Source organism: Centroberyx gerrardi, chromosome 14 (assembly GCF_048128805.1).
Source record: "Centroberyx gerrardi isolate f3 chromosome 14, fCenGer3.hap1.cur.20231027, whole genome shotgun sequence".
In the NCBI taxonomy this organism is placed as follows: Eukaryota; Metazoa; Chordata; class Actinopteri; order Beryciformes; family Berycidae; genus Centroberyx; species Centroberyx gerrardi.
In genome coordinates, this window is record NC_136010.1 from 18473232 (window position 1) to 18499119 (window position 25888).

A 25888-nucleotide genomic window follows, 5' to 3' on the forward strand; every position below is an offset into this window, starting at 1 on the left:
GATTGGGTGGAGCTCTGTGTGAAGTGGAGGCTTCACCCCTTCCCAGCCAGGCCCGTGAAAGCAGTGCACCTGCTGCTGTCAATCCCACACTTTTCCTTTGCCCAAAGCAACTGTCATCCAGAAAGATCATGATGGCCGGGCCAGCTGAGAGAAGTGGCTGAAAAAAGAATGTTAGCATGTCTTGCCCCTGCTTGTGCCTTAAATATCTTCCATGCAATTCTGAGGGTTTAATTTTAGACCGTACATGAGGCAGGAACAAGCCGCTTACTAGCTGAGAGTCAAAGTCAGAAGCTGTCCACTCAGCCACAGAAATATTGTTTTCCTTTTGATATCAACAGAAGCAAGAAGCTACACAGCGCAAATATGTCAAACGGTAGAGACACAGAGGATATCAATGAAGAAGACATTGATGAAGATGAACTGCTTGCTATGCTTTCGCCTGAGGAGCTCATGGAGCTCCAGAGCGAGATGGATGTTATTATTGCCCCAGATGAGAGAGTACCGGTGGGACAGAGACAAAAGGACCAGACAGAGAAGCCTCCTACGGGGACGTTCGACCACCGGTCCCTGGTCGATTACCTCTACTGGGAGAAAGAGTCCAAACGTATGCTTGAGGAGGAGAGGGTGCCTGCTACTCTGCTGCCCAGTGAGGTAAGAAGACACTCAAACCTCTATGTCCAGATCAATCTAGAATATTGAATAGATACTTTTAAAATTCTAAAATTTGTAATTATGAAATGTCACACCGAAAATATGTTGTCTTCGATCAACAGCCTTCCATTTTAAAATGTTTGTAATAGCAGAACGTTAACCTTGATGTTATTCTGATTTGTCTTCATCAGAAAACTTTGAGAGATGAAGCTGAGAAGAAAGAAAAAGAAGAAAATGCTGAAGATGTGGAATATGTGTATGAAGTGATAGAAGAAGTCATTGAGGAGGAAGCTGTGGATGGTGTTGAAGGAGAGGAAATTATAGAGGAGATAATTGAGGAGATAATTGAAGAGGTTGAGGAGGAGGAGGAAGAGGAGGAGGAAGAGGAGAAAGGGAAGGGAGTAGATGTGGAAGATAAGAAAGAGGTAAAACTACCTGTGAACATAGATAAACATGAAAATCTAGAAGAAAATCTAGATCCTTCAAATAACAACACAGAAGAAGTACCAAGTAACACAACCAACAACAGTCAGCCCACTTCAGATGTAAAGGAGATGAAAGAGATTGAGAGCTTAGCCCCAGAACACAACACATCACACATTCAAGAGAAAGAGGAAGTTAAGACTACAGACTCTTCCCTTCTCAGCGGATCAAACCCTGCTCTCGAGGAGCCTAAGGTAGATGAAACCATTGAAAAGCTCCCAGAAAAAGAAGAGAGGAAAATAAACAAATTGAAAATACCAAAGCTGGCATTCGGTGGCCTTAAAATGACATCGAGACCCTCGGGAAATGAGACAAACCTGGATTCGACGCTTGACAAGATCCGCAAAAACCACCCCTCCATCACCGAGGTGAATCTCAACAACATAGAAAACATTCCCAAAGAGATGCTCTTGGACTACGTCAATGCCTTGAAGAAGAACAAGCATGTGAAAACCTTCAGCATAGCCAACACTGGCGTAGATGAAAACATAGCTTTCAACCTGGCCAACATGCTACGAGAGAATCGCAGCATTACTACTCTGAACATTGAGTCCAACTTTGTAACAGGGAAGGGCATTGTTGCCATCATACGCTGCCTCCAGTTCAACGAGACTCTCACGGAGCTGCGCTTCCATAACCAGAGGCACATGCTGGGTCACCATGCGGAGATGGAGATCTCACGCCTGCTCAAGGCCAACAACACCCTCTTGAAGATGGGCTACCACTTTGAGCAGCCGGGGCCCAGGATGGTGGTGACCAACCTCCTGACCAGGAACCTCGACCGCCAGAGACAGCTGAGGAAGGAGGAGCAGAAGCAGCAGCAACTGAAGGAGCAGAAGGAGGTGATGCAGATGTATGAGAACAGTCTAAACCTGCCTCCCGGTTTGCTGGAGATGCTGGGGTACATACCCCCCTTAGAACTCTTGCAGAAGCACGGTCTCGTCCCGCCCTCCGCAGACCTGAGCTCTCTACCTCAAGAACACCAGCAGACAGAAACCCCGCAGCCTCAAAAGCAGCTCAAACGCACTTTGAACAACAGCATTCCAAAGCCGCCGAGCGCTGAACCAGCAAACTCATTAAAGGAGGTCCAGCTGAAGAGGACTCCCAAGAAACGGGACCCTTTCCTGGACCTGGACCCGAGGGAAGACAGGAGACCAGAGCGGGCCAGTTTCCAGCTGAGGAAGACTCCCAGAGTGAAGGACACAGGCAGTGAAGAGATGGAAGATGAGAGAGCCAACCTGAAGGATATGATTAAGACTTTGAAGCCTGTCCCTCGCAGACGAGAGCCAGCAAAGGTTGACCTCACACCCCGCGATCATCTCCTGAACGAGATCAAACTGAGCAACGTGGCCTATCTCAAATCTGTAAGTATTTTAGAATCTCAAAACAGTCAAAATGTTACTGTTGACCATGTTAACAGCTTTGAAAACTGAACAACTCAAGACCTTTTAATTGCCTTACTGCCTATGACGTGTTTCTAGGCTTTCTTAAATGATTTTATATGATGTATACTTGAATCCAAGCCATCTGATTTATTCGTTGCCTTTGTTACTGCTTGTAGGTGCCGCTCCCTAAAGTACTGGAATCAAGTGAAACCAGTCTCTTCTGAGAAAGAAGTCTACAACTCCAGCTGTGTTTGTTCATCATAATTTCCTCATCAGACTTGTATATTTTCCTGCTTGTCAGTATTTCTTTCTGACCAGGCAGTTTGTGTGGTTTGAAATGTTTGGAAATTGGCACTCCGATACTACTGTAATTAATTGCACAAAATAAGAGTGAATTAGTTTGTCATTAAGTATTGACTGATTCTTGTTGTAATATTATCTTACTAACTGCTGTTTTCTTTGGTAAGTAACAATAATAAAGGCTAACAAGTGTTCACTGCTAAAACACCATATATCCATTTTTAAATTAAAAATAATTAGCCTACCTGTAGTTCATCATTTAATATATCTAAAATATAGAGGATCTGTTTGTTAGAAATTTTGTCATTTTTTCCACAAACGACTTAAATTACCTAGTATCCTCCAAAAAGTATCAAAATTTGTTTCAATTTTGTTCTATCAATTGTTTTGTAAGAGTAGGATCACTCTTTTTTAATTGGTGGATATTTCATTTTAGGGCAGGACTGTTCCATATGTTTGCATTTTGCTATAAAAGTCTTCCACTCTTTGCCTGGGAATTCTTGTTAAAATGGTATAGCCCTCTATAGTGCTGCTGTCAGTTTCAAACTAGAAAATGCATCCCCACAAAATCATCCTGGCAAGTCTCAGTCACTTTGCCATTTTTCTAATTGATTCTCAGTGGAGCTGTGCAGATATGGAGTGAGAAACTTACTCACTTGTTTTTGGCAAAAGGAGACATTTTCATATGTTCAGTAATATAAACTAAGCTTTGGTTGGGCATTGGCATCACATATTAGAATCCTGAAAAATTAAAATGTCGGATAATTAGAATTCTGGATGGATTTTACATGAATAGCCTACATGATTCACAGAATAATATAAGCTAAGCAAGTCAGACCAGCTCATACATTTTGGGATAAAAGAGTCCACAGTACATCTGTGTTCACACTGACACTTGATTGGAACAAGACTTTGCTTCATAAACCAGGTTAACTTTATTATCATAGTGGACAGCAGTGTTTCGCTTCCAGTTCTGTGGTTTCATCATCACTACTCAAAAATGAAAAAACAAGTCACATAAAAACATAGATAATATGGCATCCATATAGATTCTATATTATATATTCTCTCCAAACCGCCATTTGTGAAATTAGCATGCACAAATTGCAGTTAATGTGCATGTGTTAGAAGCAAGAGGAAACAACTGCACTTACTATCAGGAATAGCAATACAAAATGTACACTGATAACATTACAGATTACCTTTTGCTTTTTTAGAAGGGAACGGAGGATTAGATGCCAATAGAAAATAATAAAATATCATGGGGAAATTATAGTTCAGTATTTACTAGTGAAAGGGGTTAGAAAAATGTATTCATCAAATTCTGTTGATAAATAAATTTGTCTTAGTGCCAAATTATGTGCTGTGAAAATTGCAGCCATTTATAGTTTCTGCATGCTCTATTATGAAAATAAGACACATCAAAAAATAAAAATAAAAAACAAAACAAAAACAAGACGTGTACACACCATGACATAATATTCAAACAATAAAGCTGCACTTGCCATTCATTTTTCAATATTGCATAGCTGTGATCAGAGGGTATTTACTCAGGCCAACCTGCATGGTCAGGAACCATCTGCATAAACCTTAAGAAGGACAGGAGTACCCAGAATCTAGGACTATCACTCAGGCCACATATCGACTCCAGAGGCAAACTGGTCTCAGTTCAGAAGGGACAAGATGGGAGTTATTGCTGTTTCATAAGCAATTAATGGTTTAATTAAGAATCTGGCTCTACTTGGTGAGAAGGAAATAATATGTGTTTGTTTTGAGGTAGCAAACTGAACAGATCTGATTTTTTATTTTTAGTACAAACACATTCGTAATCTTTTCAAGCTGCGGTGCACTTATATCTAATTGCATCATGGTGCAATAAATGTTGCATTCTGACATGCAGCTTTATTTTGCTGAAATAAACAGTTTCTGGAAGTCATCATAAAGAACAAAGTACACTGTCAGCAATTGAGAGAAATGCAGCTCAACAATGGAAATATGTATTGGGTTTGGTTTAGCAACATTTTTTGGACAGAGTACACAGGAATGCTCGAACCTTTGGTAACTGTGCCCAGTGCCTCGCAACATCCAATCCACACAGTGATTGTGCAAATCTTGTTATAATCTTGTTGTTGTAAACCACTCTATATACTTTAGATAGGGTGAATTAACACAAATGTACAAGAGAACAAAGTAAAATAAAAAAGCGAAATCGGGTCTGGGTGATAAGTACGGGAATGAAAACATCAATAATTTTATAGGAGTGATAAGAACTTGACACTTGGGATGGTGCTACAGAAATATCAATCCATACTGTATGAGGCTGACATCCCCTGGCACACACTCGGACCCTTACTCCTTAAGTTTGCTCTCAATGAAATCCTGAATCTTGTTCATTTTCTCCTCCTGTTGGTCCAGGAGGTCCAGTATGATGCCCATGGGGGACCTCTTCAGCCCCACACCCTCGATCTTGTTCTCCAGTCTGTTCTTCATGTTGCGCAGTCTCAGAGAGGCATGGACCAGGATCACTACAGGAACAATAACACAAGGTTGTTTATTGTTAGATTTAAAAAAAAACATAAAATGTAAGTGAAAACAACATCATAAGTTTGAGTGTCTGCCACTTACATAATTATTATCTAGGCAAAATACAGTATATCTTAGACAATTTGAAAATAAAATGTTCCACTGCATCTCAGATGTTAAAGCGGGGGTTAAGGGGAGGCGTATCTCTGATTCCCCCGTCAGACAGATACTGAATGCATGACATCAGCCAGTAAATGTAGTTCTGTCCAAATCAACAATCCATAGCAACCCGTCAACACAAGCAGCAGTGGGCAGGCCTCCTGGGAATGGCTCCGACTGCCTCGACTGCCTTGCCTTTCCAAACACAATGTTACAGCTGCTGCATTTGCTCTAAGAATCAAACCCATCAATTATCTAAACCACTTTGTTGAGCACAATGCACAGTCTACCTCTAAATGTATTCAGAGAGTCGTTTCAATTGTAAATGTCTGTAGCTTGCCCTGTAGTGCCTCTTTTTTTTAAAGAGGGAAACCTTTGAAATTCTTTGTCATAAAGGTATTTGGCAAGTCAGTAACACATGGTGTTCGATCTATAAAGTGAGTCAGGATGAGACAGTGGTTGGAAAAATTGTGTTTGCCCGTAGAACAACCTCAATTATGCATCACTCTGTGACTCACCATCCGCCTTAACAGTTTTCATCATATAACATTAGCCAACAAGCATGAATGTCGAAAAACACACCTTGAAATTCTTTGAAGCTAGGCTAGGCTTATTTCTTGAAATCTATAAAGATGCCAAGTTTAGAGTCAGACAGCTTTGGCTAAAGAGAAAACCCTCATGTGTCAGGAACAAGACCCAAGGGCCTGCTGTACATTTTCAGATGGCCCACAGACTAATATCCGCAATCAATTCCTTTCAGCCCGCTGTCTTTCTCTTAAATGGCCTATAATAATCGGTAAGCCCCCTCATCCACTGTGAACCACCTGATGCAAACGCCACACTTGCATCTTCAAGAGAGCACTCCAATCTGCAAGTGACCTTCCCTGGTGGTATTGAGACAGTATATAATTCTCTCTAAATGTCTCTCTCACATCTATGTTTCGTTATCTGATGCCAAGCAATGTTACACTGCGCACCAACTGATTAGACTGTGTTTTATTACTCATCTGATGCCGCAAAGTTGCATTTCAGTCAAAATGATGGTCTGACAGAAGATGCAGAGGAGGGTGTGTGTGCATGTGTCTGCTCTTCCACATTACTGAATCCATTTTTTTTTTACAAGAGCTATGCCTGCAACCTACATGTGGGAGTGTAATTAATTGGCACCTCGAGGGAATTATCAAAAATCTGTGAAAACAGATACCTCCATGTTCTGATTAAGCCTATATCTTGTAGTTATTTATTTACTTACAGAACAGGTCAAGCACCTCAACAGAGTTTTAGGGGAAAGTAAACATAGCTTGATAAGTTTATGCAGAAATAAAAAAAAAAGTGATCACTGTACAGTATATTTCCTAGACTTATACAGGCCCAACCTGTGACTTCATTGGGATGATCCGTCATGGTAAAAGGTACTTGTAACTTAACTAGACATGCCATAAACCTGGTGGAATAAATTGAGACTCACACAACAAAGGGAAGGTGATTCCAAAGATGAAGACCATCACTCCATCACACAGCGACAGCAGGAAGTAGCTGGTGCCCATGACCCCGATGACAAACAGAGTGGGGTTCTTCCTTTTGAAGTTCTTGATCATGGTCTTGTTCTCTCCGGCCCACACCGAACCCATGAAGACCAGAGACACCACCGTTCCTCCCAGAAACATGCCAAATGGGTTCAGAAACCTGATTATGGGAACATTTAAAAGCAAAAAAAAAACAAACACATGAAATGTATTCCATTGGGTGTCAACATTTTGAAAGAATAGCACAACCTGCTGGTGGTGATAGCAACGACTGACATCCTGGCCAATTTGGTCTGAACCATATGAGAGTCTAGATTCCTGCAGTAAGGCCTACACATAATTTCCACTACATCATCCTCTATTTAAAGAGGCCTGTCAAACTATCTCGATACAAAATAACTACTAGCAACAATGTTATGTGACCAAGGTCTCATATAAGTTGTAGCATCTGTGGGTATTACTGCCAAGCATTCTCAAAAACAATGAATAACAAGAAATTTTTAAATACAGAGGATAATGCTATTTATTATCTGATTAGTCATCTCAATTGCTAACGTGGGGATACCGTGACAGTACAGGGCGGGTCTGAAGCACTTTGATAACACACAAATGAAGCTACTTCTAATGTTATTGTTGCTGTTACTTATATTGAAGATGAAGTGATGAGCGGCTGATGATTAGCATCTTTTTAGAAAATGTTTACAGGCCAAACAAAACCTTTGAGAGGGACATGTGCAGAAGGCACACGGTCGGGCGCAGCTACAGCACATGCTGGCACAGTAATGCCAGGCACCACAAATAGCCTGTGTGGTCATGATGGGTGTGGGTCTGAATGCAGGCCAATTAACCAGGCGAGCAGGGCTGCTAGCCAGCGTTAGCTAAGCATGCTCGCAGGACTTACCCTACAATGATGAATACCACAATGGCCACGGCGAAATAATTTGTCTGGTAGTACAGCAAATTGCTGATCACTCTGTTGTTCCATTTCGTTAAATCTCCGAAGTCCGGTTTGGCAAAGCGGTCTGCTCCAGGGAAGAAGTCATCCCATGGTCTGAGTGGTGCAAGCTCCATCCTTGCCATCGCTAAGTGTGTACACACTGCGTAATATTTTGACAGATCAGCTGATCACCGAGCAAGGATGAAGGGATCCGTGCTCTCGCCGTGCTTCTCGCGAGATTCGGACGCTGCTCCGGAGTCTGTGGAGATCAGACGTGTGTAATGCTTCTGGAATTGCGCAGCTGCGCAGCAGAGCTACTTAGCGGCAGCGGGACTTTCTGTTTGGAGCGCAGTACTGACGCACGTGAACACAGCAGTCAGCATCGAGGACATGGGACCGTGAAAGTATGGCGGATGCTGAGGAGCCGTAAGTATCAATGGATGAAAAATATCAAGTTAGCGTATCAAAACTCTCACAGTTTGTCGTAAACCCGGCATGCTTGAACCGTCTGTCACTCTGTTCTTCCAGGGAGAAGAAAAGAAGGCGAATAGAGGACCTGACTGAGAAGTTAGTGACGAATGCTAATAGAGGTCTCTGTCTGGCAGCAGGTTTGCGTTGCACACTGAGCAGCGACTGCTGGGCCAGGAAATATGAATATTAGCATTTTGCACAATTGTCTGACTGACAACTATTACCTAGTTAGCTAGTTTGTTGTTACAAGTAGTCCAGTCATAGTGTCAAACATTACGCATAAAACAAAGGCAGACAAAACTTGTATAGACGATGTACTGCAGCCTCCTTGCAGACTCATTGTAAGGAAAAGCAGGAGGTTACAGTGATCAACTCACTGCGGTGCTGTAACTAGTTTAACAAGAAACCAGTTTGCTTGGTTGCTAGGAGTCAGTGTTAAGTAACAATATAATAGCATGGTTATTACATGTGTCTTTATATTTGCACAACAAATGAAATGCAGAATGATAGCCTAGCTAGTTGTAGTTTGCACAGTAGCCTATTTCATCTGTATTTATCTATTCACTAATTCTGTTAAGTCTGCTAACTCTGTTAGTTGTACCAAGTCTACATTGATTTCTTGCAGTGGTTAAGATGTTTAGACTGGCAACAACTCTTAGGAGATTTTGTCAAAACATAAGTAATGCATCTGTCAGTCTAAACTAGAAAACATTTTTTACACGAGGCTAACTACTTAATAGGAAGAGATGCACTAATTTTAGATGTAGTATATGTTAAGTGATTCATGGTTGATTGATGGGCAGCAGAGCATCTTTGTTGTGTTGTGTTTGTGCAGAATGGCCGTAGATGGTGCACACAGGGACGGTGCTTGTGACTGGGATGGCCGGTGGAACCATGTGAAGAAGTTTTTGGAGAGACCGGGTCCGTTCACCCATCCTGACTTTGAGCCGAGCACTGAGGTGACACACAGATGAGCATTTCTGGAAAGGGAAAGAAATATATTAAACTGCATCAGTCCAGTGTGCTAAGAGGCTATGGCTTCGTACTGTGAAGTTATGCTGACATGTCACATTAAAATACATGTCAGCTCTTCAAACATTACATTGCTGTTCCTTTCACTTCAGTCCCTACAGTTCTTGTTGGAGACATGCAAGATTCTGGTCATTGGAGCCGGAGGACTTGGATGTGAACTGCTCAAAAATCTGGTAGGAAATTGATTAAATCTGTAATATTGTATTGGCATACTTCAATAGTTCAACTTTCAATAATGTAGGCCCATGCATTTATCACACACACAAACACAAACTGTCTTTGCTATTTTTGTCTGTAGACAAGTAAAGTCCTTATGTGGTCTTGCCTTGTTTTAGGCCCTGTCTGGGTTTCGCCTTATTCACGTGGTTGACATGGACACTATTGACGTGTCCAACCTCAATAGGCAGTTCCTTTTCAGGTATGTTCCTCCTTTATTTTGTCCTCATCATAGCTTTCATGCAGGTTTAGTGTAATGAAAAATATGTGAGGAAAAATAAGTACAGATTCTGTAGAGTCCCATGGCGCATTTGTGGTGATGATGTATACCTCTTTGAGAAGAGGATTGTGGGAGTTGTGTGAAAATTTTCTGCTAAGATGTGAAGCTTCATTGTTTTTCTGACTGACCTGAATTTGCCTCTTGATGACTGTAGCTCCATATCAATAGCATCATGGTAAAATCAATATACAAGCAATAAGCTGCTGATAAGAGCTTTTATGTGCATCCATTAAGGCCCAAAGACGTTGGACGGCCAAAGGCAGAAGTGGCTGCTGACTTCATCAACAATCGCATCCCTGGATGTAAAGTTGTCCCGTATCCTTTGCAGCTACAGTTTTCACATGGGGTTGCTGGAGAATATTATTGAATGCAAGTGTACAGTCTACATTTTGTAAATGACCTTGATCAACATTTTTATTCCTTCTTAATGACATGCACAGTCACTTTAACAAGATCCAAGACTTTGATGAGTCTTTCTACAGACGTAAGTTTATTGTTCTTGCGTTAGCCCAGTTTACCATAAAACAATGGAGAGATTGTAATGATTTTAAACACTGTGCTTCTCTTTGTAGAGTTCCACATCATCGTCTGTGGACTGGACTCCATCATTGCCAGACGCTGGATGAATGGAATGCTGGTACGGATTTGTGAACTTTGTTTTATTGTAGCGTATCTCGGTGTCTTATATCTGTACATGCATGAATGCAAAGGTGTATTAGAAGTGTATGAGCACACATTTGGTTAAATTACATCTGTGGTAAATTATGATTGATGTCGCCTGCTCTAGATATCCCTCCTGAGCTACGAAGATGGGGTTCTGGATCCCAGCTCCATCATCCCCCTCATAGACGGAGGGACGGAGGGCTTCAAAGGCAACGCTCGTGTCATCCTGCCCGGCATGACCGCATGCATCGACTGCACACTTGAGCTGTACCCGCCACAGGTACTGCACACCTTTACTGAGCACTTTTCTTCTAGTTTAGGTTTAAAGTAATAATCCACAATAGTTTCATATAAATAAATGTGCATTTTGCTATTCTCTAACGCCAATTGATGTAAAACAGTCGTGATTCAAAGTATATCCAGTTCATGAAAACTTTCACATTTGCAGTTTGAGCAGACAAAGAAAAGAGCGCCACCTACAGAAACTCAAACTTTATCAACAGAAAATCCAAGGAAAAGACGTCACAGTACTTCACACACTGTTTCATTGCCAAGTGATTTCTGGGAAGTGCAGTGCAGAAACACCACAAAAACACCTTTTAGCACCAAAGATGTTGCCAAAGAAAAAAACAAGTGTCTTGATGATTACCACTTTAATTTGTTTACCAATGGCTTCAAGCACTGATTTTGTAGTTCTTGCATTTAATCTTAGTCTTTGGCCATTTTCAGTGCACAGAACTCCTTGGTGATCTTAATTTTTTATCCACAGATTAATTTCCCCATGTGCACCATCGCATCAATGCCAAGGCTACCAGAACATTGCATCGAATATGCCAGAATGCTGCAGTGGCCCAAAGAAAAGCCATTTGGAGGTATGTTCATCTACAAAATAATATAACTTTTTTCAAATATAACACATCTGAAACTTTTCACGTGTTGCCCTTGTGCATTATCACAATAATTAGCAACACGTGAGGTGCGTTTGTCACACCAGTTTGTAGCGGGTGATAACAACTCGGCTCTTCCCACCCTCTCACCTAGAAAACGCCTTGGACGGTGACAACCCAGAGCACATCCAGTGGGTGTTTGAGCAGGCCCAAGAAAGAGCCGCAGAGTTTAACATCACAGGAGTGACTTACAGACTCACACAAGGTGAGAAACAACCTGTGATGTAAAGATCAGGATTTATTCAGCGTTACAACGTTGCATCCATCACTTTTATTTTGGTGGAACATTTCCATTTCTCATCGGGAATTTCCATATTCACATATATACACTGAACAAAAATATAAATGCAACATGCAACAATTTTCAAGAGTTTACTTGCTTAGAGTTCATATGAGAAAATCATTTGAGAGAAATTCCGGGCAAAGTAGAAATGCTCAGTAACAGGGATGTAAACAAAGTTGTACAAAAGATTTGAGAAAAATAATCTTTTCATGGATAATTAATGGGATATTTTAACTCATGAAACATGGGACCAAAACATTACATGTTGCATTCATATTTTTGTTCAGTAGATTTAAATTAGATTTAATTGACAGTAGTCTTGCTTACAACTACCGATGACAGTATGCTGGAACAAAACTCATTTTATTCCTATTTTTGTGCCACAGGAGTTGTGAAGCGGATCATCCCTGCTGTGGCATCAACTAATGCTGTTATTGCTGGTATGAATCTCTGAAGTAGTTGAGGCAGTAACTGTTATCGGGTGATGTTAAAAAGAAAGGATACATTATGATACATTTGAGACTAACAGGTGCACCACTAAAATGTTTGGTGATGATTCATAAGATTCAAGTAACTGGATTTATTTTTTCTTTCTCCGTAGCTGCCTGTGCCACTGAAGTTTTTAAAATTGCTTCAAGGTTGGTAGCAGAAACACATTCTCAAATAACCTCTTCTCCCAATTACCTGCTGATTACTCAGATGAACAGTACTTAACATCGGATTTTATCTTGCAGTGCATATATTCCTTTAAATAATTACCTGGTCTTTAATGATGTGGATGGATTGTACACCTACACCTTTGAAGCAGAGCGAAAGGTTTGTTGTGCCGTAAATAGAATCAGTAACTCTCTTTGATGATATTTATACAGTTTTGTATGGAGAACTGCACTGAGTACCGACCGACTCGTACTGAATTTCTTGTATACATATAGGTCATTCATAACTAGTTTGCTCTGCATCATCTTGTCATCTCGCCTGTGTTTGATTGGCAGGACAATTGCTCAGCCTGCAGCCAGGTGCCTCAGGATCTACAGTTCCCTCCCTCCGCCAAGTTACAGGAGGTTTTAGAGTACCTGACAGAAAACTCCTCTCTGTGAGTACTAAATAGGATAGAGTTACTGACTCTTTCCACAAACTAAGCATTGTTTTGTACTCCTAACATGGGAAAATATCAGATATACAAAAGATTGTGAAAAATGTTTTCCAGACAAATGAAATCCCCAGCTATCACCACCACCCTGGAAGGGAAGAATAAGACGCTGTATTTGCAGGTAATACACTCATCTTTGAGAATGTTGGATGTTATTCATCTGCATCTTGTTGTAAAACTAAACTGCTATTACGATTTTTTTTATTCCAGTCTGTTAAATCAATTGAAGAACGGACTAGGCCAAACCTCTGCAAAACTTTGAAAGGTAATTAGATGCGACTACTCAGTTGTTGCCGGTCCAAAGTGACCAAAGTCTGTACCTGTCGACATGCGTGGTGTAATATTTGGAATGTGTTTTTGTTCTGATGCAGAGCTGGGCTTGTCAGATGGACAGGAGCTAGCCGTGGCGGACGTCACCACACCCCAGACGGTTCTCTTCAAACTCAATTTCACTACCTGAACCTTCATCACAGCGCAACACCGATGCCAGATTCACCACATCTGTAGCAAACCGGATCTCGCGTCACAAAGTTGCTGTGATGTTACATGAATATACAGTATTTGACAAGATGATGTAAATAAGATCACTTCAGTCTCACTTTTCTCCTCATGTTCAGTGAGACTTGCAGGATAGGAACCGTTGCAACGTCAAGGTGGAATGGATTGAACAATAGAACAACATTTTTTGTATCAATAACATTGTTTACTCTTTTTGTCATTGTCTTGTGTTGTTCTACACAGTTGCTATTTTCCCTGTCAGAGAAACAAGAATAATGATGTGCACTACGCTGTAATAAAGTTTTATGTAAAATATGACTGGTGTGTCCCAGCCTAGTTTGCATCACATCTTCATTGTTGTCATTTTTGCTCACCATGTGGCAGGGCAGCAACATACACCTGGATTAGGCTACACCCACACAACACAGAAAAGGTTTTGAAAAATGCTGAATCACATGATTTGTAAGGGAGTCTGCTCTTCAGACTAAAATATGAAATTATGTTTTATGTAGGGATTCACTCAAAATGAAACAATACAGATTTATGTTATTAATTTCTAGATGCGTTTATATGCAGTGGTTTGATGCTAGTTGAATTAGAGCAGTGCTTCTCAGCCTTTTTCATATCAAGGACCCCTAATTTAGTCCACATTAGGGCTACGGACCCCCCATTTGATGAGATTTTTTCTCTCTGACCCAAATCTGATCTATGATCAAAACAGTCATTCTTCTACATTATCTAATTGTGTTGACTTATGAAATAATGGCAAAGTTCAATAATTCATCAGTTTGCTGGGGACTCCCTGGAACCCCCTCAAGGACTCTTGGTGGCCGCCGGACCCCACGTTGAGAATCACTGAATTAGAGGATTGCAAATTCCCCAAAAATCCCCCAAAAACTGTGGATTGTAGAAACTAACTTCACATTTGCAGCTTGGCGAAAATGGCGAGCATCCATAGAACGGCACGTTTTCCAGGAATCATAGCTAAAATGATGACAGTGACAGTGATGATGACAAAACTACTGATGACAGTAGTATACATTTTTTTTTTTTGACAGCGGTGAAAATCAAACTCATAACAAAACGGGGGATTTGGCCATCTTGAGAGCTCGTGCCCCCTCTGTTCACAGTGTGACAGGGTGGATGACAGACGCCGCTGTGCTCAATACGCACCTAAGCTTCTTAAGTGGTAATGAAAGTGGCCGCACAGTCCGGGGAAACAGATGGTTTCTCTCTTGATTAAGTTTTCGTTTTAATGACAGGAAAGCTGACTGGCTTGGCGAGTCAGAGGGATCTCACTGTTTTTCACAGACCAACACATCCTTCACGTTCCGCTTAAAAGTTTACAGCAGAGGAAAGGAGGCGATGCGGAAAAACTGCAGGCTCTCACTGGAAGCTTGACATCTCATATCGAGTTGAAGTGTTGACTGATGTTTATCACTTTCGGCGTTATATTTCTCAGCAGAGGCGGCTTACAGAGGACTTTTTTTTTTTTTTTTTTTTACCTCTCCATTTTGTTAGAAAACTTCGGGAACTGGAGACTCAACAAACTCTGCAAACTTTCGCATCCTTAACTTAGACAATAACAGCTGGAGCGCAGCAACATGACCTGCATGAAGATGACCTAAACACTGATGGACGCTTCGACAGTGGCTTTCTAATCAGTTATAACAATGATGTGACCAGAGGAGGTAGGCTATGTGGCTGAATGTTTAATATTAAATTCAACTTGTGTCAAAATAACACGGTCTGATTTCCACGGCGAGACTGTTTCTCTTCCATTCTATCAGTGGAAATGTTTGCCAAATTATTTCCAATAAGCGCTGCCTTCAGCCCAGGATGTTGATCCAAATGTAGGCATGTATCTTCTTTCATTCATTTGATTTATACTCACTTTGTTTGATTTGTTATTACATTTTCTCATCTGTGGCGTGGTCATTATTACCTCTTGTCAGATGCAGGTTAAAATGTTTTTATTTGCCAGTCAGAGGCCAATAAAACCGCAGCCCTGTGTAATTGTTGTCTAGCCCCGGGTGTTGGGTCATTCATCAAGCAGAGTCTCACTTGGATTTATATAGCGGGACAAGTATAATAATATCACTGTACAGCTGCGGGCCATGGCGCAATCTCCATGTATAGTAGGCCTATATAGTATACTGTAATAGTGTGCTGGCCCGATGAAAAAGTTACATGCTGGCCACATGGATAATTAGCTGTTGCTTTAATGAAGAATGACGCCTGTACCACCAAGAAATACCTATTAATGTATAACTTTACAGAGGAAGAATAAGCCTCAGGTAAAATATTAAATAGCCTACAGCAGTAATGTTTCACTTCATGACATCTTTGGCCTGCATTAGTCATTCTGTAATTTGACATAGAAGTTCATGTCCCAGATTTTCTGTGACTCATTTGGATTACAACTTGTTTGTGAGGGAGTGTTTGGGTTTGAAGAGAAAGTTTGCTGATGGCTGAAGGGACAATATGACTCAGACTTCCGTTCATGGACCTACTCTCATCATGCCAAGCTGAGCTGAACTGTTTGGCCCTGAAAGTTTCCTCTGATCAGGCTTTCATTTGTATTTTTTAATTTATCTCCACTTACTTTGGTGATATGAGAGTCATAAAAGTAATTGCGGGGACCTTATGGGCGGATAACAAGATATCAGTAGCATAGAGATTGACACATTATCTTATTGTGTGGTTACCTGCTATAGGGAAAAAAATTGCCCTAATTCTGTAATAATTAATAAATCAACCTGTTTACTCTGCAGGCAAGATGAAACTGAACAGTGGATTGGCTCGGCCATTACACTGGGGCCTCCTCCTCCTCTGTATAGTAAGTTTCTGCAGCCAGCCAGTGTCCACTGGCAACCAAAGCTCCCGAGGACAGACAGGTAGGTCTAAGACCCAGCCAGACCAGCCACACGTCCCGAGGGACTCATTATGGCTGCCGGTCACCACAATGTTCTGGTCCCATAAGAAAATCGATATGTGTTGCTCTAATAATATGACTGTCTGGTAAAGTGTGTTGTTTAAGCAACAGGATCATGAAACACTCCCTGCTCCTCATGAACATCAGGCTGGAGAATGTGGTCTTTATTTTTCATGTGACAGAGTCCTTTTGTTTAATAGATAATGTTCACTCAAGAATATTCATGTCAAGAAGTCTTAAGAGGGATTTGATTTGCCATGCACTCTGACTGTTGACAGTCAATTGATTGAATGCAAACAATGCTGCATAATGCTACATGACATGCTGTATACATTCCACTCCTGCACCACCACATAAGAGACAGATGGGGCACTTTGTTTCCTGACAGTGCCACTGCAGCAATCTCTCACGGATGACTTGAATATAAAACCTGAAATCTGCCGAGCGCTCATTACAGCAAAAATGCTTTTTCTTTGTTGTGAATAATTACATGTTTCATTTTTTGAGTCCTGTTTTGGTTGTAGTCTGACTGGAAACATCACTTTAATTATGAATTAACCTTTCAGTCCAGCAGATGTTGTAGCAAATTACGGTAATGCTTAAGTGACAGTGGTATGCATGAGTTTTTCTCTTCATCTATTTACTTCTACTCTGGTGCACCTCTTCAATTGGACGCTCAGTTTAAGTGTATCAGCATTTTATCCACTTGGTGGTGCTGTAGCTCCAGAAACATAAGAATTAGCTCTGGCTTGGCTTACTTGGTCTTCTAAAGCAGCGTAATGGACAGGACTATTCTATTTATCTAACTTTAACACCCGGTAAAGTCAGACAAAAGCTGCAATGTCACACTATCATCGGCAGATATCAGACTTAAGCTGCCCGATCTGCCTCTATCTCCCTGTTAAAGTCAGTATGAAAACTTCTTATCCCCCCCTCCTCTCTGTCAGGGTCATCGCAGGAGAGGACAGGGACCTGCGAAGTGGTTGCTGCTCATCGCTGCTGCAATAAGAACAAGATTGAAGAACGCTCTCAAACAGTCAAGTGTTCCTGCTTCCCAGGACAGGTGGCAGGGACAACAAGGGCTCTGCCCTCTTGTGTTGAAGGTAATGATACTGAAATAGTCTTCCATCTATTTGAACTGGAAATATCCTGACATGAATATATTATTTGTCAAAGTAGAGATGTGAAAGGTCAGGGGAGTCAATTTCATGAGAGCCCACGGATACAGGAGGCTGTCAAGGACGGAGAGGATGACATGTGATTGAAATGTTTTCCCAAACAACTCCTTTTGAAGTCCTTCCGTCTGAAGTGACCTTCCGCTGTGGTGTGTTTGCTGCAGCATCCATTGTGCGTCAAAAGTGGTGGTGTAAAATGGAGCCGTGTCTGGAGGGGGAGGAGTGCCGAGTTCTCCCTGACCTCACCGGCTGGTCCTGCATCTCCGGGAACAAAGTCAAGACCACTAAGGTGAGGACAGGCTCTGTGCTAGGCTGAGTTACAGCGGTACCAAACGTCTATGAAGGCAATGTAACACAACATGACCAGGCCGTAGTTTAAGACATATATGTAAAAGATATTTAAATACAGCCATATGTTAAATCTCTTCCCTTTTCATTGCATTCCTCATATGTGAAGAGGGAATGACAGACTTGTGCGCGCTCATCGTAAAGCTTTATTTTAGTAAGCCCTGCTTTGATGTTGAAAGATTCCACAATCAGGCATAATCACCACTCCCATTGGCCATATCAACACTATTGCTCTCCACCAAGCACAGTGGGCTCAGCAAGCCTAATTCCATAATCTGGTGAATGATGGGGCCAAGAGGACAAACATGAAATAAACTGTAAACTATCTAATACTGAGCACTAAAACCCATGTAATTAAATCTGACGGCCAATGGATGAACCACTGCATTTAGAAATGTTGACAATCTGCACTTTCTCATAAGTTGCCTTTTGTTGGAATGAAACAAAACTATTCTGTATGTGAGATTCCTGGGAGAATCGTTTCACAGTGAATGGAGGAGCAAGTGAACACTGGCAGCATGCAGCTGCTCGTCACAAAAATATTGAAATTTCACAGTAGTCAACAGTAATTAGTTGTGTGGCCCACCAGATTACACAGTAGAACAACAGAATAAAACAGCAGAGAATACAGTTGATAAGACAATAGAATTAAGCATTTTCAGTAGCTATAAAGTGTCATACAAACCTTAGTTTTAACTTGTGTAAACTACATTGAAATCAGTGGTATGGCTTCCTGATAAATGTATGATAGAAACGAACGAAACCATGCACTGCTGTGGAATTGTGTAGATTCACTGTTGTTGTTTTTAGGTGGCGCGGTAGCGAGAGACACACTCAGTCTGCTCCTAATCACTACAAGCCTGCCCCGGCCTGCAGCAGTCACCTTAACTAACACTGGACTCTGAGGACAGTGAACGCCCCGCCAGCCCTTTCGCATGGAACAAAGAACAATGTCGATTCGATTGGATATCTCCTCTCTGCTCAGTAAACCCAAGGAACGCGTACCTGGCCACCACTATTTTTTATTTCCTTTGCATACTATTTTCTAAGGGTTTTAATTACATGAAGTGGAATGTCTATTAGCAATTGACTTCGAGCTAAAACGACACAACAACAACTGGTACTTGAGGCTGAGGGGCAGATCCAAACATGCAGCCCCTGTAGTCTGTGCCACAGCGATAGATATGCTGGGCACGTTGAGATGCACTCAATCAAAGTTTGGACGGGCATACTGGCAGACACTTAAAAAGAGATTTTGTGGATTTTCAGGACGTAGAATGTGAATCCAGCCAGTGGCTTGTGACTTTCTCCACAGATCAGAGCAGAAGACCACAAATGCTGAGAAATTTATGTTATGTAGCATTTGAAGACAGCGCTGTCCTGTGGAGTTTTTTTAAAGAGGTCAGATCCCCTCGGACTAGTCCTTACCACAAAGAGGCACACGCGCACGCACACACACACCACACACGTACACACACACACACAGAGAGTGCTTTTCGGCTCCGTTGGTTGGACAGGCCACCACCTGCAAGGCTGCGATGGCATGCACACAAACATGAAACTCTGATGCAAAACAAGGACTGTTTGAAATGCTAATCACGGGGAGAAAGGGGAGAGAAAAGAGAAGAGGAGCTTCTTCACTGCCGAGAGTATTTACATCATGCTTTTGTTTGTCTCTCTAAACTGAGTGCTCCTGTGGAGAGGACTCCGGTTATAGTAATGATGGGAAACATTGGAGATTCTCTGCCTCGAAGCAAATCGTAGCCGCTAACAGAACAGGATGTTTACCGTTATTACCACTTCATCAGTTGTCCTCTTTTTATGAATAATATTCTCTCTAGACCCACCCTGATTGCTACTCTTTTATCTCTTGAGTTCAGCCAGACATTTTGCATTTTACCTTTGCAATGAAGAGGCGTTTTATAATAACACAAATACAGTGGCTGCAAATCATCCCATCTGAAGCATCACACTTGTATGAGTGCCACATACTGTGTTAGTTGAAAGCAGTTGAATTCTAAGCAGTTTGCTCAACATTTATTTATTTATCGCAATTATTCATAGGATTGTTTTGGTGGTGACAACACCATTCACCGAGCTGTCATGCAGTTTGTGGCAAGTTATTCAAGGCCATGTGTTTATGTAAACATAATTCAGAGTTATTATTTAATGTTAACAACGCTGTGAATGTAGTCAAAAGGTAAAACCACTTGATTTTACGGTTCACATGATGATATTCTAATGTTTTGCTCAATACTTAAATAACCAATCCCCTAATCAGTGACGTCATCAAAGTCTGCAGAATAGAGTTCCATACCATTGTTAAAGAATGGTAGAGCCCTTTTGTGGATTCATCGAATGCTTATTATACAACATATTGTTCCAGTAAACAATGTGATTCTGTTCAAGCACTTTGTAAGTAGCAGCATCTCCGTCATTCTTATATTAGTAGTGTAAAAACCCAACCTCAAAGGCAGTTGACCACAGTATTATTAAAAAAAACCTTCATCTGAGAAGAGTGTGTAGTATGGTTTGTTAGCAACACTGTTTACAAAAGGCCTAATGTGTGTTTAATATGATGAGCCCACTTTAAAATATAGTAAATAAATAGTTTGAAATATAAAGTTGTGTCACACTATTGTGTGACACTGTTCATAAACCACTTGTATTCAGTATTTATTTCCAAACTTGGGACCAAATGCACCATTGCAAATTCACATTTTTATTCAGATGATTCCATCTTTTGCTATTCCACAGTTATACTTAGTAAAGCTCTTGAGAACTTGTAGCTTTTGATATTGAACAGTCTCAACTGAAGCTTGTTTTGAATGCAGCCAAAATAATGTTAATGATGCTTACCAACTCTGGGAAGAAGTCATCAAATATTTTAGACATCTTAGCTTCTTAAAGCAAGTGGATTTAGATACTTGGGGACTTTTTGATTATTGACTGTTTATCTTTTCAGACTCGAATGAAGAAAATGTTGTTTTTTTTTAAAGTTTGAATTGAAGTTAGATCTCACATATCATCAAAAGTTATATTGATAGTGATATAGATTGTCCATCTCTGTCCAAATGATAGTCTCGGCCCCTGGTGCACATGTTCATTGGACCATTCTGAAAAGCTTCTCTATCTTCTATTCATGTTCTCATATTATACAGAAATGCAAAGCTTGTTACAGTTGAAGGTCTCAAGATTCCCAGACTTCCTAAAATGTGGGTAGAGGTGGACAAGAAAGCCTTGGAAAGATCAGAAACTCAAGGAGCTGCATTTCCTCATTGAATTATAAATTGCTGTTAGAGCTACAGAAAATTAATCCATTGGGAATTATCAATACATTGAACAATGAGATTTGAGATTTTTTAAATTGCTATTTCAAATAAATATGTATATACAGTATGTATACTATATTGTACTGTAATGGTCTTCTATTGTCTGTAACCTAAAGTGCTGCTACCTTCTTGGCCATATTTCACTAGAAATAAGAGATTTTTTGTGTTTCTACAGGACTAACCTGAATAAAGGTTAAATTAAATATAACAAAATCCTTTATACCTCAGTAAGATTTATGTCATACTTACAGCACTCAACCACACATTTGTGCCCATATCCCTAAAATTACCATCAGCGCTCGCACAGCTTCTTTTCCTAGTTGATTTTCAAAGGAGCTGGTGTGACATTACGGATTAGGTGACTTTCAGTTGTGTCTTAAAAGATTCATATGTACTGAGGCAGGTTGTTTCAAAGCCTAGAGACCTTAAGCACAGATGCTTGATCACCTTTAGTCTTTAATACAAACTTCAGAACAGTCAAATGAGCTTTATCTGTTGAAGACTGAGATAAAAACTGTATTCTGTAACTCTACTATGAACCTGGGAAAATATGAAAACAAATAATAATATGCTATATTCAAAATTAAACCAGCCCATATAAAGTAGCTAAGATAGGAGTTGTAAGATCTCTCCTCTTAGTTGTTGGATTCTGAACTTACAAGAAAGAGATTTACAGCTGAGGTACGAAAACAGGGAATTGCAACAGTTAATACAAGATGGAGTAAAGGCATGAATGTATCCAAAGCAGAAATAGAATCAGTTACCTCATGTTAGACATATTTTTTTTCAAAGGGTATGAACAAGGTTTGAACAGTTCTTTGGACTTGATTCTCTAATTCAAAGCAGAATCAAAAATGACTTCCAAATTTCTGGTTGTAGGTGGCAGGGCAAACGTCTTTTGTCTTTTAACGGACTATGGGGGACAGTAGTTCATGTTCCCTAATAGAAAATAAACTATCCAGGGGCACATGAAAACATAATTGAAATTCAGTTTTACTCCCCTTTAACAACTTTTAGAGATGACACTTGTAATAAAAAAAATGCAAACATACTGAACACAATTTTCTCTCTCTCTCTATTTCTCTCTCTTGTGTGTGTGTGTGTGTGTGTTTGTGCTTGTGTCCGTGCGTGTGTGTGTGTTTGTGTGTGTGTGTGTGTGTGTGAACTAAATTAGCCTTCTTTTACTGCAGGCAACTATATAGGCTACTCAGAGCAATAGACTGAATGCAATTTGGTCATGGCTCAAAGGTTTGATATATTTGCCTTGTCATTATGCCTACTATCTGGAATAGAGATTACATTTTGCGTAATTAAAACAGAGAGCGGAACAATTACAGTTTAATGAACAAACATTAATTGGACAATATTAATGTTATCAGGTCTGTATGATGTATTCATATGCATTCATACTGTAGTTCCATGCCTCATGGCTGTGTGTAAAAGTAATGAAATTGACAGTATTATGCGTATGAGTTATATTGTCAATACTGATGCATTGAGAATTACTGCAAGCATGTCTGTTTTACCAAATGTATTAATTTTCTATTCATCATTTAATCTTTTTTTTCTCTAAAACAAGTAAAAAAAACACGATGCGTGACCCTGGAAGATCCCTCTTTGTCAATGCTTTCCTCACCCAAGGGATAAAGAAATGCTAATGTAGTGAGATAATTTCACTCATTTCATTTTTTTTTCTTGAAACAGATGGCATTATCTTGAAAAAAAAAAAGTGCAATGACTGAATACAGTAGAGATACAGTGGAGTGATTTGCCTTATTCTGCCTTGTTTCATATTGAGACTTTACAGAAAATTCCTGAACCAACTGAAACTGCATTGGAAACAAGTGGGATTATCTCACCTAATTGGCAGAACTTTTCACTTGTCATTTTCAGGCAGAAATGAAACCAAATGGCTTGTTAAGATGGACATTTTTGCATTCCCTTGCTGAAAAATCAACAGCAGCAATGTTTTCATTTCATTTGTTTCAGATAGATAAAATCATTACGGTTCAACAGCTAGGCCGTCACACCACTAAGGCTTAATTTTAGTATCTCATCTCAAGGAGAGTTTGGAGAAGAGACTTACTCATTAAGGTTTTTTTCATGCATAGAGATTATATTCAAAATCAAATTTGAAAGTTAACTTTTCCAAGAATGCATCTCTGCATAAATCTGCATTTTGATCAGAAACCTGTTTTTTTCGTCTTAAAATGACAATAAAAACTGAAACTCATCCTTCCCTTTGCAGAATTTCCCCCTTGTTTTAGGGAAAAAAAGAAGAAAAACAAAATTGTAAACTCAAGACTAGAACACTATGTCTCTTGGACTCTCAGAGTATGTGCCCTTACAAAACGCTGTTCAGCACGGGCCATGTACCCAACCTTCAGATTAGGGCAGCCTAATTTCCTAAACTATTTTTAAAGTGTCTTGTATGGGTAATTGTGATTTACTGTCAGACTCCATTAAAGTCAAGCGGAGTGGTGCGGCCAGAGTGGCGAGGAGAAAATAACCTACAGCAAGACGCCACAGTCAGGGAGAAGGATTGGACAAGACTCAGGCACTGCTCATTTCACGTCCTCCGCTTCAACAGATGACACTCACATTCTGTCATAGTCTCTCCTATGAAAACAAGATGCAGAACTATGGTGCTTGAGTAATAACCACACTATCATCCATATCTAAATACATGTTAAAGAACTGGATGTAGAAGTCTTTTCAGTCCCTCCAAAAAACATTTGACTGTTGAGAGTATTGCAGCCCAACTTGCAGTCAAACTTGTTAGCATTTGTTAGCAACATTAGTGCAGGTTTCTCAGAGACTTTGGTTTTCAGCCCCATCGACAGCCTGAACAAATTGTTTCAAACGTCTGCTTCCAATATATCAATAACAGGAACACAATATCCAAGTGCTTTTTGTTGGGACAGGAAGCACTTCTGTTCAGCTTCTCAAATAAAAAAAAACTACTGTGCCAACCCTATTATTGCATGCCTGTGGTTATTGTGTACAATACACAATAGCGGGACAAAAGGCAGGAAAAGCTTATCTTTAAGGAAGTGCGGTCTCACAAAGAGATAAATCCTCTCTCCATTAAAAAAAACAAAACTCAAGTATCCATCTCTCTCTATACAACAATTATTTAGTCTGCCTGTATCTTCTGCAATTTCAGGGAAGGATTCAATCTTATATGTTTCCTTTAGGCATTTAGCTGCTGCTCTTATCCAGAGTGACAATGTTTCATCCAAGAATCAGTGAATTACTCACTCGTCGACTTCCGCAAGGTCAGTGAGCCAGCCCACAACATATGGCTAACACACACTTGCCACGTTCATTTTCAAGCAATCATATCAGGTTCACAGCAGGTCACACCTTATTCAATTAACACGCCTGGAAATTAAACTTTTGTAGTATTTTGTCTTTATGATGAACGATGATTCTATTACAAAAACCATTTATAGCCTCCTAATTTAATTTACTCTCTCAAATTTGCCAGCATGAAAATGTCTAAAATTTCCCCACAAAACACAAACGTCAGTTGAGTGCCACAATATTGCTCTGACATAACTTGATATAAGCCAATGCAACAGACACTGTGCTGATGTCATTGTAAATCTGTCTATGTTTGCTTTGTGTGATCAAGTTATTATTCCTTTGTGAGGTCCTAATGGCATGAAAGGCCTGGTGTTCTCTGCATGAATCATTTAGATGAAAGCCTGAGGAGGAGGGGGGAAGGAGCATGAGGCACCTGATGTCAACTTTAATTAGAATCCAGTTTGGGCTGTGTTACCTTGACTTTGAAATCCCAGAATCCCGCAGGGGCAGTGGAGACAGTTCTTGGTTAGAGGATGTGATTAGACTTGGTAATCTTGGCGATTGCTTGATGCAATAGAAAAGAATGGCAAACACGCGCTAATCACTTTTACCTAGCTTTGTGGTTGGTGTGTGCTGTGTGTCTGCACAGTTTACCATTTGTTGTGTACTACTTGTATCCTGTGTAGACGCAGTGTTCACTGTCCACACCAGTTACGCAATTCATTTTATACACTGCTACTAAAATGGAAACTGAAGTACTGATCTTCAGTCAAGCAGATAATAATCAGTGTGTGGGGATTTTCTCATGATAGGAGTTATTTCACACCCAACACCCCCTATCATCATATTCTGTTCCTTCACGAGTTGCACCTTGAAATTCATAGAAACGGGGCAGCGGCTTCCAAGTGTGGAGCATGGAGCATGACTAGACTGTCTGAGTGTTTTGAATGAAATGTGTCTTTAGAACAGACCCGTGGGAGCCTCAATTCCCATGACGTCCCCGGTGCGTCATAAAAAGAAGTCAGGGCACATCACCATCACTTGTGTCTTATTTCTCACTGTTCTGTAGTCTGATGTGAGACATCAGAGCCTGCAGGAGCAGCCCAGAGAGCCACTCTGAAGACTGACAGAATATGAGATGCTGCCGCTGCCATCTTGCACACATTACTGGCATTTAGCAATCCCATGTTGGACAGGAAACATTATTTCAAATACATGTTCAGATTGTGATAGCCCGGAGCAAATAAACCAAGGCTTATACAGTGCATGCATTTTCATATCATTT

The 25888-nt window shown here is 40.5% G+C and overlaps 4 protein-coding genes across 5 annotated transcripts; 3 read left to right on the forward strand and 1 right to left on the reverse strand.

Annotated features, from left to right (window-relative positions):
* Positions 1–238: 238 nt before the first annotated feature.
* Positions 239–3144, forward strand: lmod3 (leiomodin 3 (fetal)). Its single transcript, XM_071894621.2, has 3 exons — positions 239–651; positions 843–2498; positions 2696–3144. Exons 1-3 carry the CDS (start codon positions 364–366, stop codon positions 2741–2743), a joined length of 1992 nt encoding a protein of 663 aa, XP_071750722.2. The 5' UTR covers positions 239–363; the 3' UTR covers positions 2744–3144.
* A 592-nt stretch (positions 3145–3736) lies between these two features.
* LOC139908024 (PRA1 family protein 3-like) lies at positions 3737–8113 on the reverse strand. Its single transcript, XM_071894591.2, has 3 exons — positions 7929–8113; positions 6970–7187; positions 3737–5344 (listed from the first exon to the last, which is right to left on the reverse strand). The coding sequence occupies exons 1-3, from the start codon at positions 8105–8107 to the stop codon at positions 5169–5171; spliced, it is 573 nt and encodes a 190-aa protein (XP_071750692.2). The 5' UTR covers positions 8108–8113; the 3' UTR covers positions 3737–5168.
* Positions 8114–8352: 239 nt separating this feature from the next.
* LOC139908013 (NEDD8-activating enzyme E1 catalytic subunit-like) lies at positions 8353–13793 on the forward strand. 2 transcript variants are annotated; one of them, XM_071894572.2, is made up of 18 exons: positions 8353–8390; positions 8493–8531; positions 9271–9394; positions 9560–9640; positions 9803–9885; positions 10198–10278; positions 10404–10447; positions 10536–10600; positions 10751–10906; positions 11396–11498; positions 11668–11778; positions 12243–12296; positions 12458–12494; positions 12591–12672; positions 12849–12949; positions 13064–13127; positions 13217–13271; positions 13378–13793. In XM_071894572.2, the coding sequence occupies exons 1-18, from the start codon at positions 8371–8373 to the stop codon at positions 13464–13466; spliced, it is 1389 nt and encodes a 462-aa protein (XP_071750673.1). In that variant the 5' UTR covers positions 8353–8370; the 3' UTR covers positions 13467–13793. The 2 variants fall into 2 exon arrangements, with proteins under 2 accessions (XP_071750673.1, XP_078144396.1); XM_078288270.1 differs by having other exon boundaries at positions 8354–8390; positions 8493–8554.
* Positions 13794–16283: 2490 nt separating this feature from the next.
* Positions 16284–17930, forward strand: LOC139908062 (chemokine-like protein TAFA-2). The gene is made up of 3 exons (XM_071894641.2): positions 16284–16401; positions 17387–17542; positions 17779–17930. Exons 1-3 carry the CDS (start codon positions 16284–16286, stop codon positions 17928–17930), a joined length of 426 nt encoding a protein of 141 aa, XP_071750742.1.
* The last annotated feature ends 7958 nt before the right edge of the window (positions 17931–25888 follow it).

Coding starts and splice junctions, on each gene's coding strand:
- LOC139908024 (XM_071894591.2), bottom strand. CDS start 8,107: ATGGCAAGGATGGAGCTTGCACCACTCAGACCATGGGATGACTTCTTC. Junction 7,188..7,928: donor GTGGTATTCATCATTGTAGG/GTAAGTCCTGCG, acceptor TCCCATAATCAG/GTTTCTGAACCCATTTGGCA. Junction 5,345..6,969: donor AATCACCTTCCCTTTGTTGT/GTGAGTCTCAAT, acceptor TTGTTCCTGTAG/TGATCCTGGTCCATGCCTCT.
- lmod3 (XM_071894621.2), top strand. CDS start 364: ATGTCAAACGGTAGAGACACAGAGGATATCAATGAAGAAGACATTGAT. Junction 652..842: donor CTACTCTGCTGCCCAGTGAG/GTAAGAAGACAC, acceptor TGTCTTCATCAG/AAAACTTTGAGAGATGAAGC. Junction 2,499..2,695: donor ACGTGGCCTATCTCAAATCT/GTAAGTATTTTA, acceptor TACTGCTTGTAG/GTGCCGCTCCCTAAAGTACT.
- LOC139908013 (XM_071894572.2), top strand. CDS start 8,371: ATGGCGGATGCTGAGGAGCC. Junction 10,601..10,750: donor GCTGGATGAATGGAATGCTG/GTACGGATTTGT, acceptor CGCCTGCTCTAG/ATATCCCTCCTGAGCTACGA. Junction 10,907..11,395: donor TTGAGCTGTACCCGCCACAG/GTACTGCACACC, acceptor TTTTATCCACAG/ATTAATTTCCCCATGTGCAC.
- LOC139908062 (XM_071894641.2), top strand. CDS start 16,284: ATGAAACTGAACAGTGGATTGGCTCGGCCATTACACTGGGGCCTCCTC. Junction 16,402..17,386: donor AAGCTCCCGAGGACAGACAG/GTAGGTCTAAGA, acceptor CCTCTCTGTCAG/GGTCATCGCAGGAGAGGACA. Junction 17,543..17,778: donor TCTGCCCTCTTGTGTTGAAG/GTAATGATACTG, acceptor TGTTTGCTGCAG/CATCCATTGTGCGTCAAAAG.